We start from the raw sequence: 14,730 nt of genomic DNA, 5'->3' as shown, positions 1-14,730 counted from the left end.
GGGTGTGGTGTGAGGGCTGGTGGGGTGTGAGGGCTGGTGGGGTGTGGGTGTGAGGGATGGTGGGGTGTGGATGTGGGTGTGAGGGCTGGTGGGGTGTGGGTGTGAGGGCTGGTGGGGTGTGGGTGTGAGAGCTGGTGAGGTGTGGATGTGGGTGTGAGGGCTGGTGGGGTGTGGTGTGAGGGCTGGTGGGGTGTGGTGTGGGTGTGAGGGCTGGTGGGGTGTGGGTGGGGTGTGGGTGTGAGGGCGGGTGGGGTGTGGGTGGGGTGGGGTATGAGGGCTGGTGTGGGTGTGGTGTGGGTGTGAGGGCTGGTGGGGTGTGGGTGTGAGGGCTGGTGGGTGTGAGGGCTGGTGGGTGTGAGGGCTGGTGGGGTGGGGTGTGGGTGTGAGGGCTGGTGGGGTGGGGTGTGGGTGTGAGGGCTGGTGGGGTGGGGTGTGGGTGTGAGGGCTGGTGTGAGGGCTGGTGGGGTGGGGTGTGGGTGTGAGGGCTGGTGTGAGGGCTGGTGGGGTGGGGTGTGGGTGTGAGGGCTGGTGGGTGTGAGGGCTGGTGGGGTGGGGTGTGGGTGTGAGGGCTGGTGGGGTGGGGTGTGGGTGTGAGGGCTGGTGTGAGGGCTGGTGGGGTGGGGTGTGGGTGTGAGGGCTGGTGGGTGTGAGGGCTGGTGGGGTGGGGTGTGGGTGTGAGGGCTGGTGGGGTGTGGGTGGGGTGTGGGTGTGAGGGCGGGTGGGGTGTGGGTGGGGTGGGGTGTGAGGGCTGGTGTGGGTGTGGTGTGGGTGTGAGGGCTGGTGGGGTGTGGGTGTGAGGGCTGGTGGGTGTGAGGGCTGGTGGGGTGGGGGGTGTGAGGGCTGGTGTGGTGTGAGGGCTGGTGTGGGTGTGGTGTGAGGGCTGGTGGGGTGTGAGGGCTGGTGGGGTGTGGGTGTGAGGGCTGGTGGGGTGTGGATGTGGGTGTGAGGGCTGGTGGGGTGTGGGTGTGAGGGCTGGTGGGGTGTGGGTGTGAGAGCTGGTGAGGTGTGGATGTGGGTGTGAGAGCTGGTGGGGTGTGGATGTGGGTGTGAGGGCTGGTGGGGTGGTGTGAGGGCTGGTGGGGTGTGGTGTGGGTGTGAGGGCTGGTGGGGTGTGGGTGGGGTGTGGGTGTGAGGGCGGGTGGGGTGTGGGTGGGGTGGGGTGTGAGGGCTGGTGTGGGTGTGGTGTGGGTGTGAGGGCTGGTGGGGTGTGGGTGTGAGGGCTGGTGGGTGTGAGGGCTGGTGGGTGTGAGGGCTGGTGGGGTGGGGTGTGGGTGTGAGGGCTGGTGGGGTGGGGTGTGGGTGTGAGGGCTGGTGGGGTGTGGGTGTGAGGGCTGGTGTGAGGGCTGGTGGGGTGTGGGTGTGAGGGCTGGTGTGAGGGCTGGTGGGGTGGGGTGTGGGTGTGAGGGCTGGTGGGGTGGGGTGTGGGTGTGAGGGCTGGTGTGAGGGCTGGTGTGAGGGCTGGTGGGGTGTGGGTGTGAGGGCTGGTGTGAGGGCTGGTGGGGTGTGGGTGTGAGGGCTGGTGGGGTGTGGGTGGTGTGAGGGCTGGTGTGAGGGCTGGTGGGTGGGGGTGGGGTGTGAGGGCTGGTGGGGTGGGGTGTGGGTGTGAGGGCTGGTGGGGTGTGGTGTGGGTGTGAGGGCGGGTGCGGTGTGGGTGGGGTGGAGTGTGGGTGTGAGGGCTGGTGTGGGTGTGGCTGGGGTGGGTGTGGGTGTGAGGGGGTGGGGTGGGTGTGGGTGTGAGGGCTGGTGGGGTGTGGGGGTGGGATGGGGTGGGGGGTGTGGGGGGTGGGATGGGGTGGGGGTGTGGGGGGTGGGATGGTGTGTGGGGGGTGGGATGGGGTGGGGGGGGGGGGGGGTGGGGGGGGTGGGGGGGTGGGGTGGTGTGTGGGGGGTGGGATGGGGTGGGGGGTGTGGGGGGTGGGATGGGGTGGGGGTGTGGGGGGTGGGATGGGGTGGGGGTGTGGGGGTGGGATGGTGTGTGGGGGGTGGGATGGGGTGGGGGGTGTGGGGGGTGGGATGGGGTGGGGGTGTGGGGGGTGGGATGGGTGGGGGTGTGGGGGGTGGGATGGGGTGGGGGTGTGGGGGGTGGGATGGTGTGTGGGGGGTGGGATGGGGTGGGGGGTGGGGGGGGGGTGGGGGGGGGTGGGGGGGGGGGGGTGGGGGGGGGGTGGGGGGGGGGGGGTGGGGGGGTGGGGGGTGTGGGGGGTGGGATGGGGTGGGGGTGTGGGGGGTGGGATGGTGTGTGGGGGGTGGGATGGGGTGGGGGGGGTGGGTGGGGTGGGGGGGTGGGATGGGGTGGGGGTGTGAGGGCTGGTGGGGTGGGGGTGTGAGGGCTGGTGGGGTGTGAGGGCTGGTGGGGTGTGAGGGCTGGTGTGAGGGCTGGTGGGGTGTGTGGGGTGTGAGAGCTGCTGTCTTCTCGGTGCACTTCACTGAGAGCTCCTGTCTGTCTGTCTCTCTGTCTCTCTGTCCGTCCGCGGTCACAGCGCTCTGCACACATTAAGGTAAGAGCTCGGGGAGCACAGGCCTTGCAGACAGTCACACAGACAGTCCCACAGACACACAGACCCACAGACAGCCCCACAGACAGACCCAGACGAGCCGGCCCCGCTGTCAGCACCGACATGGCTTCCCCTCGGCTCCGCGGCTCTGCGCTGCACTGTGCGGTGTCAGACTCTCAGCGCAGCCCCGGGGCAGCGCCCGGGCACTGACCCACTCACTCACTCACTGACTCACTCACTGCTCACACACGTTGGCAACGTCGTGTCAAAGACATTTGGGGACTTTTGGGCGTTTTTTTTCTGTGGTCGATCGGAGATGTTTTTGGTGTATGTAGAACCCGGTGTTGTGCAGGTAAATCTGCATTAGGTTCACTTTTGCTCATTGGGAGTGGATGTGAGGGCAAGGACGGTGCTGAGGGGCTGTAGGCTGGAAACACTGGGCTCCAATATGCTGCAGCCCCCTCCCCATCCCCCATCCCTCCCTCCCCTCCCCACACAGGGACTGGATTGTGTCACAAGACCTGTAACATTGTGGGTTCACCTTTTATAGTGCGATCTTCCATTCAAATCCAGGCTTTCAAGGGGTTCTGATCCCAGTCTACAACACAAACTGTCCATAATCCGCGGATGTGGACGGTTGCACATTTTCTGGAGCTCTACCCCCCCCCCCCCCCCCAAAGTCTTCTTGGAGCCGAACTGACGCCGTGTTTGGCAATCGAATGTCGGAGTCGAGCCAGCCTTCTGTGGTCTGGGTAGTCCTGCTCCTGAGCCAGGTGGGTCCGGGGCACTGCAGGACTTAGAGGGGCAGACCAGTCACTGAGGGCAAGGATTCTTTCCATTCAACTCTTAAACCAAAGCTTTAATTGGTGGGGCGGTCCTCGCTGGACAAGCAGTGGGAAAGCTCGCCCGACAATGCTGTCAATGACAAGCTATGCAGTTTAAGCTAATCAGACTCCAGCAGTACCCTAAACGCACACATCAAGGTCCCCAGCCTTGGCTTTTGCCAACATGCGCCTAATACTTTACAGAATTGGGTAAGCAGAATGCGTCCCTCCAGAGAGAGGGTCCATTCCATTCCAATAAATATCTCTGGTATTGCCGTGTGGTAGGTGGGAGGCATGGCATTTTCAGTTTGGTTTGGATACTCTAAGTATGGTGATGGGTGTCTGCATGTGCCAGACACCAGGCTGCACCCCCACCCCGCGTAATACCTCCTGATCTCCAAAGGGAGATACTGTAAGTTGTTTCCTTGCTTCTCTTCAGATATCCGATATTAACACCTTACATTATTCATTATTAACCAATGGTTTCTAAAGCATCAAATTTCTTTGGTCCCAGCTCAGAAACTATTGTGTTTGTGAGTATTTGCTCATCCCTCTAGTTACCTTTATGTTTGAATCGTGTTCCTAACCAGATAGTCATTTGGTTTTATTCAAAAGAATTAAAGCAGAATGAATTGTTTTGTGGAGAGTTTGTGATTGCATCCTGTGTAGAGACATTTTAATTGCCTTCTCATTTCCTCCAGTTTTGCCATCATGGTTTGAATTGAATCATCTCTTATATCTTCATTATTCTTTTCCTTCAACATCTTACAAGTCTGGACTATATTGAAAGAAAGCAAGTACAGCTATTTCAGTTTCTCTTCATAACTTAATTACTGAGTCTCAGTATCATCTGAATAATTTTTTTCCAAAGAGCATACATGTATATTGCACCTTCATGTAAGATAATGTCTACGAGTGCCTCACAAAGGCAGAGTACACACCTCGCCAGGGAGGAGGGGAAAAGTGAGGGAGTGAGTGCTAGAGGTTAGGATATTTTGATGAAGGCTAGGCCACTCTGCTCAGTGAATGGTAAATAATCTCATCCAAATTCTTTCCCTTTTCTCAATTCTCCTTATATAAGGTGTGAGAAAATGTATACTGTGCCTGACACACATCAAAACAGAAATCAGCAATGTGATTCTTTCTATCTGAAATGTCCCTATGGATGTCAGAATGAGGAACTAATATTTTTAATTTTCCCATGCATAAAATGTTAATCCTATTAGTGGCTAAATTGTTATTGATTTAATCTGATTATTGTCTTCTAGGCATTCACAAATGGCTTCCCTTACTCAGAATTGGATTGGTTCTGCAGTCAAGACCAAGAATATTGAAAGAATCATCGTTCCTACTGCTGCTCAGATATCCCATTTGATTATCTTAAGTCAATGGCAAGACATAAGTGATGACAATTTCTCTGATCTGGAGCCAACAGCTAAGGAAGTGGCCAAAGCAACCGAAGAACTTGTTTTTGCTGCAAAGCGGTAAGATCTTGGTTACTCTGCGTTGAGAGCATTGATGGGAATGGTGTAATGACACATTCACTATTCAACATAATCTGGAATAAATACAATATCATTCCTATTTCCATTCAGTCCCCTGATTGGACAACTGTTTATTTTAATCTTCTGCTCTCAAATTCTAGGCTCTGGTTACACTGATCGCTCAGTTTATATCAGTGTGGCACAATAACCTCAGGATTGAGTTTGCAATTATAAATCTGTTTTTTCTTTGGTAAAAATGTATATGCAGAGAAGGCCGCTGTTTGATGTCACAGAAAGCACTTTAACTTCAATAGAATTAAGAAAGGTAGACAGAAGGTAAAAAATATAGATGATTTCACAAGAAACAACAGTACTTTGTGGCTTGCTCTTTAATATTTTTGACTCTCAAGCCACTTATTCATCCAATTTATTGTCCATCGATTTCCTTCAGGATTATGGACCTCTGCTGTTATATTGATTTTGCAGCAACAGGAAAAAAAGAGCAGCAGTTCTGAACTATCTGCTTATTATTTTACACTTATTCTGTATTATTAAAACAATATATATATTTAAATTAATAATGGATTTTGTCCTATTTGGGGACACACTATTGTAGAACAAACTATAGCTGTACATGACCATGTAACTGATTTTGCACTTCTTGATATATAGCTTTATATTTTTCTTCACCCCATTATATGCCAAATACCGTATCTCAGCTGAAAGAGCAGCAGGCGATTTCGTCTCTTGCCTTTGTCATTCCACAATGATGTGTGTGAGTCGGTCTAAGGTGATATAATAGATACAACTTTGTTTGCTTTCTTCAGCCTTGTAACGGACTCCGTTGATGATTTGTTGAAAAAGGAAATGGGCCCAGCTTTAGAGTTTGCTGCAATGTCTGGAAAGGGTATTCTGATGGCAGCCCAGAAACTCGCCTTTCAGCCTGCACTCAGTGAACACAGGAATGAGCTAATCACTTCTGCTCAGAACATCCTACAAGGAGTTATGCAGGTTGGTTTCGTCCTTCAGATAAGACATTAAATCAAAGTCCTGTCTGATTGTTCGAATGGACATTAAAGATCCCATGGCACTATTCAAAAAGAGAAGGGAGTTTCTCCCTGTGTCTTGGCCAACAATCCTGCAGATAAAATTAGTTATTCACTTCAAGGCTGTCTGTGGGACATTGCTGTGTGGAAATTGGCTGCTGGATTGCCCTAGCAAATACACAGTCACTACACTTTATAGTACATCCTGTGAAGTACTTTGAGAAATCCTCCCGATGTGAAAGGAGCTATATCAAAAACAAAGATTTTTTTATTTATAGATCTCAGAAGAACCAGTTGTACCTGAGGCTATTATTCTGGTAATAGGAGGTGTTGCTTTGCCCTATTTATTGTCACAAAAAGCAATTTTCTCTGAGCTATTTCAGTTTGTTGAAATGAAGTGCTAATGCACATTGAGTTTTCCCTGTGATTAGAACGGAATGCACTCTCTCTGGAGGGAGGCCCCCTGCTTACCTAATTCCAGACAGTGTTAGGGGCAGGTTGGAGAGAGTCAAGGCTTGAAGCGTGTATTACAGTACAGCTTCTTATGACTTTGAGTGACCTCAACTCAGCGATTGAGTTTAAAAAAGCAGTTTATTGAGCCACTTGGTGGTGGTTTCAATAGCACCACTTTGGTAGTAAAGATCCAATCTTTTGAAAATGTTAGATCAAAGCTGATGATGTACAGCCCTCTTTTTATTTAAGCGTCTAGATATGCATGTCATTAGTTTTACTATATTGGTATACTACTATTATTTGTATGTTAGTGTAAAAGTAATTGCATATTACAAAACTACTGCTGATTTCACAAGATCCCAAACACAAAAGTTAGTCCCTCTTTTCCCCACTCCCCCATTTCGGGTAGTTTGATGTTGCTGGGCTGTATATGAAAAATAAACAATTTAAAAGAGTTAAAAGAGCCATTGAAAGATTAGGTGACAGTTCCTTTGTTGTAAAGAACAAAGCTGCTTTTGTCTTATCATCTGGAATGTTGCTTTGGAGCACTTCTGATTGTTTCCCTAAATTCCTATGTAACCTGAAATTTAATTAAGATTGGGAATACAGTACACATTGAATTTCTCACTAAAGTCAATGTCCTTTGTGTCAGATTCTCTTGACAGCAGATGATGTTGAGGTGCGTAGGATTGTACAGGCCGCCCACTGGCTGCTGGACTGCTTGACCTTGGTGGAATCTGCGAGGGTCATGGCAGCATTGCTCGCTGCTTTCAGGGAGTTTTCAGAGGCATTGCTTTTGCTCAACAACCTGATGGAAGGACGCCTTCAGGAACTGAATGACACGGTGCAGCAGCAGCATTTGAACCAAGCTTTGGAGATCCTTAAAAAATGTGTCCCCATTTTGCACACAGCCACGTACACCTTCGTAAAGTACCCAAAGAGCGACCAGGCCCAGGCTGCGAAAGCATATGCTACTCGTCAGATTGATGTCACAGTCTCAGATATCATTGCACTATTGAAGAGTAGTTCATCAGGTGATGAAGCTCATAACAAAGGTGGTCTGTTTGCTCACCGATTACACCAGCTTTTAAACATATTATCCAAGTCAAAACGATCTCTCATTGCAGACAGCAACTTTGACAGCCTTGTTGAGGGGGTGGTTTTTCACTGCATGATTGTGGCTAATGCATCTAGGGAGACAGTTCAGCACAAACTAGTGACACAGTGTCAGCGTCTTCTGCAGCTCAGAACTCAAATCTCCGACCACTGCAAGCTCCTAGTAAGCCTGGGAAGTCTCCGACAGTTACAAATGGACTTTGACACTGAATGCGATGCTATGACAAAAGAATTGGAGAGATTAGATCAGTGCATGGACACCACAATTCTCTATCAAATTGTGGACATCTTTACTGAAACAAAAGAGCCTCTTGAACGCTTAACAAAAGTTGTGTCTGGATCTCCAACACCAACTTCTCACCTTCCAGCCAATGTCCATGTCTTGAGTTTGCAACCATTTGTCACATCTTTCCTTACACACACTGACAACATGATAAAGGTGGGAGATTTCACCTCTGCATGTTGCACCCAGTTACACAATTTTAAATCAATTCAGGCTTCTATCAGGTGTTTGAAGCATCTGAGAGAAGACACAATGGCTGTGTTAACAAAGTTGAGCAGGGGTCCTCAAAATCCAGAGCTACTGGAAAGACTGCATCTGCTTAACAAACACTGGGCACACGAAACCGAAGATTTGTTGGCATCTCTTGATGCTGTTATCAACGTTCACGAGTTTATTGAACTGTCTGTACAAAAGATTCTGGATGACATGGAGGAATGTGAAAAACATATTTGTGATCAGAATTTTAGTCAGTTCACACAGAATGCTGTCAACCTGTCTGGACGGGCAAAGCGTGTGGCACAAATTGCTAAACGATACCTGGATAAAAGCGATGATCCTATCTTCAGAAATGCACTATTGGTGTTAATAAATCAGTTGGAAAGTGCCATCCCACCAATTCGCTTAGCTACAAATCTATGTCTAGGAGACCTTGCGGATATATCCATGAGAGCCAACCTCTTAAAAAAGATACAACAATTGATTGACTTAATCTACACAGTGCGTGATGGCATTGATGGCATTAACCACCACAAACTTCTTCACCCCCTACGTGCCCAGGCCCGGAAACATGAAGGTCTTAAAGAGATAAACTACCTAAATCATTTGGATTTTTCATTGATAGATACCAAAAATCCCACCAACCCAAAAACAAGTAGCTTTGAATCACAGGCAACGTATTTAAGCAGACCTCTCACTTCACAAAATCTGCTTGATAGTGATTTGCAAAAATGGACACTTTAAGCCTATAAGGGATGGCCTTTCTGCCCAATAATGTATTATCTGTTTTGAATGATTTTATTTCTACTGCATAGAGTAAATATACCTTTAGCGATTGCATACATTCTTGAACTGTTGCTATACTGATGCTATTAGAGAGGCTTAGAAAAGACAGCCATAGTCTAATTTTTTTTCTTGTCGGGTTACAAAATAAGTGATTATTTTATATCCACACAGGTATGGACTCATGTGGAGTATAAACATCAGTACTGATTAGTTGAGCTGAATGAATGGCCTGTTTCCAGTGCTGTAGCAATATATGTAATTTCATGACTATCCAATGAATATTAGCTACAATCGAATAAATAAGAGTTCAACAGAATTTTCTATTAAAACCAAATACCTTAACAGCGATTCACGACCACCTTACAATGTTTCCGGTGGAAAATCCTCAAAAGATAAATTGTAATTCAACAATAAACTGTATTTAACACAAACTCAGTGCTTCTAGTTCTTATTGCTGTCATTTATGCATTAACGTATTGTTTTATCCAAATATCGTCAAGTACTGTAGCTCACTGGTTAGATCACTTGGCTAGCAAGTGAGACCTGGGTTCAATTTCTGACAAGGCAAAATGTTGGGCAAGTTTCCTCACTCCACACGCCTGTTTATCTAGCAGGATGTAGGAACACGGTTTGTTAGTCGATTAGCGTATCGTTTTTCCGGGATAATAATCCCTCAAAAAATACAATAATAATTTGGTCACTCAATCCACAACTGTTTGTGGGACACGTTTCGCCCATAAATAGTCAATTCACTTTACAGTATATTCTGTCAAGCGCTTTGAGACGTCTGGAAGACGTGATAAGGCACTATATCAAATGAAAGTATTATTAAGAATTTTTAAGAACATGAATATTCTAATTTTACGTCTGTTTTTAACATAATAACCCGTGCATTTGATATAGCACCTTATCACGCTTTCTAGATGTCTCAAAGCGCTTCACAGAATATACTGTAAAGTGAATTGACTATATTTTGTGGGCAAAACGTGGCAGCCAATTGCGCACAGCAGTGTCCCACAAACAATGCAGTCGATGGCTGTGAGACAAAAGCTTTGATGGAAGCTATTGGAAGTCTTGGGCCACTACTATATTCAACTTAATACCTCTCATGGTGAAATAGCCTGCTTTGTCTGAATTATCAAAAGCCTCATTTGGAAATAGGAGACGAGATCGTGATTAAGAGCAAAAGACCCCAGAAGCAGCATGCTGTTAACAATCTTAGTATGTTGCTATAAAGTGAAATGTAAACTTTAAATTACATAACATCTTAAAGGAATTTACCAATAGTTGATCGAGTGAAATGAACAAATAATTCATAGGTTTATCAAAAGATGTGTGTCTATACTGTATAACTTTATTTGGTTAGCTGGGTTGAATGTCAGGAGGACATCCCAAGGCAATTAACAATACTGGCTTGTCCCTCGGGTGGGTTCCCAAACCCCAATGGGTAGGGTGGTCCCAGCTGGACAAACAGTAGAAAGCTTGGCAGACGGTGCTTTCAATGGCAATCTATGTGTTGCTTCTGGTTAAACTCAAAGCAGTACCCTAATGCACTCTCTAGGATTCCCTTTTCCTTAATACTCTCTAGAATTGGGTAAGCAGAGTATTAAAGAGTATTCCTTAATACTCTCTTCAGGGTGAGAGTGCTCTTACTATTCCAGACAGAAAGAAATTTCCATGTGTAGATGGTATATAGTTGTGCAACTCAGTTAGTTTTGGATACTCTTTAAACATGGTGATGATATTTTGCATATAAGACATGAAAACACTGTATATGTGTAAATTTGTAATTAAATTAGTTAATTTAACCAAACTGAATATTTCAGAAATTTGAATACCCTCAAAACAAGCCCAGATTTGAGTTTTCTTTTGTTATTCAGCTGGTTAAGTTGGAGTACAAATAGTCATAGCTTTAATCCAGCCCCAAAACTGAGTAGATATTAATCTGCATAACATGAGGCCAATTGGATCATCAAGTGCACAGATCTGTGCACAGATATTCGTGAAGAAAATTAACCTTTCATCTCAACCTGTATAATGTTATGTCAACTTATTTACGTCACTGACCTGTCAGTTTTCTTAAAGCTATAGTTATGCAGTATGGATCTAAGCAGTTCTTTTGGCCACAGATCTATTTTTTGCACAGCTGTTCAAAAAATGAAATCTCTTTAAATCTGCTGCTCAATTCAATATTTTAACGTTTGCAGATCATATTTTCAACTACCTTTTAAAACTAGTTTGTATTCATATATTTTTGGCAACAGTCTTCAAACTTTAGGTATCACAAAGCACTGTATAAAACATTAACTAAAAACTACAACATGCATATAAAATATAGTTTAAAGATTTTAATACATTTGTACAAAAAGCTTTTACAGTAGGCTTTGTGTCTATAAAGCTAACTAAATATCAGTAGCTTAATATGAAAATATGGTGTCATACGTAAAGAACAAGCTCATACACTTATTAATGCACAATAATCCACTGATAGTTCCCTGTATTAAATGGATAACATATTCAGTAATTTAGGACTTACTCGAACTGAACAAATGTGATTATCTTCACAATAAATGTTTGATACATTGTGTACATTAATTTTCATTAAGTCATGGTTCTAGGTAACTTGCAAATTAAACAGATGATTACTACCTGCCATTCAGTTTACTGTCAATACTTTCATAAATAATCACATAATTGGAGATGTACAGTGCATATCAATGGGCAGTGTCTAAATGCAAATGGTTCCACACACTTGATTGTGACAAAAATCTTAAAGCAACTAAGTTTAAAAAAAATTGCAGTGCACAAATCAGCATCCATTTCAAAGTTAACTGACAAAACCTGTTAGGACCTTGTACTTTATACAATATACCATCTTTAGAGTGGTACTACTCAAACTGTACAATAAAAAAGAGGCAGTAATTTAAGATTAGCTGTATTTCCAACAAAAATACTAAAAACAGTTTATAGTTCTTCAGTGTACTACTTCAATAATACATAATCACACTTAATACCCAAGCAAGAAATAACTTTAGAATGTGAGAACCGTACAATAAGTTTGAACCAATTCCACATTTCGGTACACATACGAGATTTACTTCACCGGGAAGAAGTTTGCAATATGGTCACAGTTATACTCTCTATAATACATATGTCTATTACCATAAAAAATTAATTCAAAATGTAGCTCTTACATACACTGACCCAAAAAAAATTAGTCACACAGTCTGACATATGCCACTGCATGCATTTCTCTGGACAATTAGAGACTGTACATAGTAAAAAAATAAATAAATAAAACAAGCCAAATAAGTTAAAGAATTTTGACAAACAATATACATGGTGAACATCAGGTTTTCAAGGAGTAGAAACTAACAGAAAGGTGATGCAGTTGGATCGAAAGTCTTGAACATTTCTTTCAGTGGTTTTTTACCCTTCTTACTATTTAAATCACTTTCCTCCACTTGAGCAGCTGGCCCAGAATGTTTAGTCTGCCTTGGATCATTGTACTGTGGTCTGATGAGGCCAGCTAAAGCCTGAATGGGTAGGTTATGAACTGCAGGAACAGCACTGAGAACTGCAGGAGCAGCAGTTGTCTGCAGTGCTCCAGGCTTTAATTGAGACCTGCAGTTATTAGATTTCTCTGTGATAACATCTGTTGTATTGTCTGTGTTCCTACTCTCCTGCACTGATGTAGATTTATAAATGAGTGAGGAATCACTCTGCACATTTTCAAGTTTGATGGCAGGTTTTGGTATAGGTTTCTTTTGCTGCTCTCCTTCGTTATTGGAATCGGCCTGTGTGGTTGACACAGAAGTTACTAAGCTTTGAGAAGTCTGTGTCCGTGGGTCATAGAGACTGATGCCACTGAGCAAAGTGCTGGGAGCTCCAACTCCTGCTCCACCTACAGACAATTTGGGAGCATAAGGGGGAAGTGGGGACTGATCTGTTTTTGCACTCACTCCCGATACTTGTGTAGAGCCACCACTTATTTTTGACAAGCGAGGATCTACTCGTACAGGGTGGGACTCTTTTGCAGTAGTATCTGTGCTGCTGGGTTTTAGCAGTCGGGGATCAGATGACTTTTGCAATCGTGGATCTAAAGGTCTGTCAGCCCTGGGCTCTGCAATTTTTTCAGTGCTTTTTATTGTGGTACTCTCTTTAGGTCTCAAAGACAAGCGTGGATCAGCAACCGGACGAGGTTCAATTGCAATATTCAGAGCTCTATTCAACCGTTGATTAGCTATTAAAGGAGGGAGAGGCAAATTTATTGAAGATACAGGGTCTGGCTTTGGCAGTGGCAATGGCAGTAGATCTTCAGGAGTCCAAACAACAAGTTTTGCAAAGTGTGGCTTGGAGAGGGTAATGTCCATTTTTATGTGACTGAACTGTTTTAATTGACATCGTGGATCCTTTAAAGTCACACTAGCCATCATCTCCAAAGGTATTATGGCAGGCTTCTCTCTCAGCTCTCGTTCTCCATCTTCATCATCATCCATAGCTTGCTGCTTATTGTTTGATGTTTGTACATAATGAAAGTCTTGCTTGGGGCTTTCACCAACTGAAAGCCCTATACTAGCATGCTCCTGACCCTTCATCTTTCTGGGATCCCTTAATAGCCTGGGATCAGCAGTGACCAACTCTAAAGGTTTTTTCATCTCTCCCTGGCGTGGGTCAGCTCGTAACCGAAGATCTGAAAGTTTATTTTCAGACATTTTTTCCTTCACAAGTCTAGGGTCCATAGATGTGTAAGATGTCTGTTCCATTGTACGAGACTGTTGGCTCTTTATGCTCTCACTCTGTTTCTTAAGGGTCTTCAGTATTGATTTTACACTGATACCATCTTCCTCTTCATCACTGGAATACCAGTTTACAGCCTCATCTGCAGAAATTAGAAAACTATTTTATTCCAGGTTTTGAGTGATCAGCCATAATAAAATCATACTATGCTCAAGAATTAATAAATTTATTCTTGATCAAATGTGCAATACATTCTGTCAGACTACCTCAATACTTCTGCCAATACATTAAATCATACTAAAATCAGCAGTAAGCTCCAAATCATGGTAGGTCAAAAAGAGAAATGTGGGACAGGTAGAAAGAGAGAAAACTTGTGTGGCGGTTCAAATCCTTTAAAAGAACAGGGAATGGAGGCAACATAATATTCTCCTGCACACAATTAGAAGTATTATCCAAAAATATTACTGACAGTTTTGTCCAGTGAGGGTGATGAGAATGTGCAACTCAATATTCAAAACTGTGGTTGAAGCAAATACCATCAACGTATTGAAGAGAATACTTGATTCTTCCAGAGGGAGAAGGGAATAGTGTAGTATAGGTGAGGAGAGTAGAAGTGTTGCAGATTCATGTGGACTATAAACAGAAGCGCAGACAGCATGGGCCCTATTTCAAAAACGATACATGCAAATTGAACAAGTATCCAGGGACATGTTAAAAATTAAATCGGAAGTAAGGAAGTAAGTCAAGCATTGCTCTCCCCTCACAAAGAGTCTATTTCTGGAGAACCGATTGAGCAAAATACCAGCTAGATGGCAAGAATTCAATCATTTATAAGGAATAGGATGGTTTCGCCCACAAAATATACAGTCAATTCACTTTACAGTATATTCTGTGATGTGCTTAGAGACGTCTTGAAGACATGATAAGGCGCTATATCAAATGCAAGGATTATTATTTTATTATTATCTAGTGGCCTTGCCCATAATGTTCTTAAAGTGGTATAGATAAGTGGTGGTCAAATTCTGGAAGATCTATAACTTCAGATCAGCCTGGAGTACCAAAAATAGTTGCAAATGTTCTTCAGAGAAACTCTCTAAAAGATAGCCATGAACTTTTTTTCTGGAACAGACTGAACACATGAAGAAACTATGGGGCAATGTAAGGCACCTCAAACAGAGATAGCCTTGTGGCTAATTTAAAATTAGCTGCTGGCAACAAACCAAATAAAAGATCATGGTTGAACCAGTTAGTAGGTGCAATAGACACAAACCATAATGGCGGGTTAGT

General features: G+C 45.0%; 2 protein-coding genes across 5 annotated transcripts in view; one reads left to right on the top strand and one right to left on the bottom strand.

Annotated features, from left to right (window-relative positions):
• The first annotated feature begins 2,382 nt into the window (after positions 1 to 2,382).
• Positions 2,383 to 9,111, top strand: LOC103178933. 2 transcript variants are annotated; one of them, XM_007893924.2, is made up of 4 exons: positions 2,383 to 2,498; positions 4,588 to 4,803; positions 5,631 to 5,814; positions 6,955 to 9,111. In XM_007893924.2, exons 2-4 carry the CDS (start codon positions 4,598 to 4,600, stop codon positions 8,659 to 8,661), a joined length of 2,097 nt encoding a protein of 698 aa, XP_007892115.1. In that variant the 5' UTR covers positions 2,383 to 2,498; positions 4,588 to 4,597; the 3' UTR covers positions 8,662 to 9,111. The 2 variants fall into 2 exon arrangements, with proteins under 2 accessions (XP_007892115.1, XP_007892116.1); XM_007893925.2 differs by lacking the exon at positions 2,383 to 2,498 and adding an exon at positions 3,174 to 3,268.
• A 1,925-nt stretch (positions 9,112 to 11,036) lies between these two features.
• The window catches only part of LOC103178934 (zinc finger CCCH domain-containing protein 6), a 29,993-nt gene continuing 26,299 nt past the window's right edge, over positions 11,037 to 14,730 (bottom strand). For all 3 annotated transcript variants that reach the window (XM_007893929.2, XM_007893926.2, XM_007893927.2), the window contains one exon: positions 11,037 to 13,585. In XM_007893929.2, the coding sequence (XP_007892120.2) occupies positions 12,075 to 13,585 (1,511 nt within the window). In that variant the 3' untranslated portion in view covers positions 11,037 to 12,074. The remainder of the gene's footprint in view (positions 13,586 to 14,730) is intronic.

Source organism: Callorhinchus milii, unplaced genomic scaffold (genome assembly GCF_018977255.1).
Source record: "Callorhinchus milii isolate IMCB2004 unplaced genomic scaffold, IMCB_Cmil_1.0 Scaffold3, whole genome shotgun sequence".
In the NCBI taxonomy this organism is placed as follows: domain Eukaryota; kingdom Metazoa; phylum Chordata; class Chondrichthyes; order Chimaeriformes; family Callorhinchidae; genus Callorhinchus; species Callorhinchus milii.
Note: the sequence above shows the minus strand (reverse complement) of the source record. Positions and strands in the feature narration are given on the sequence as shown.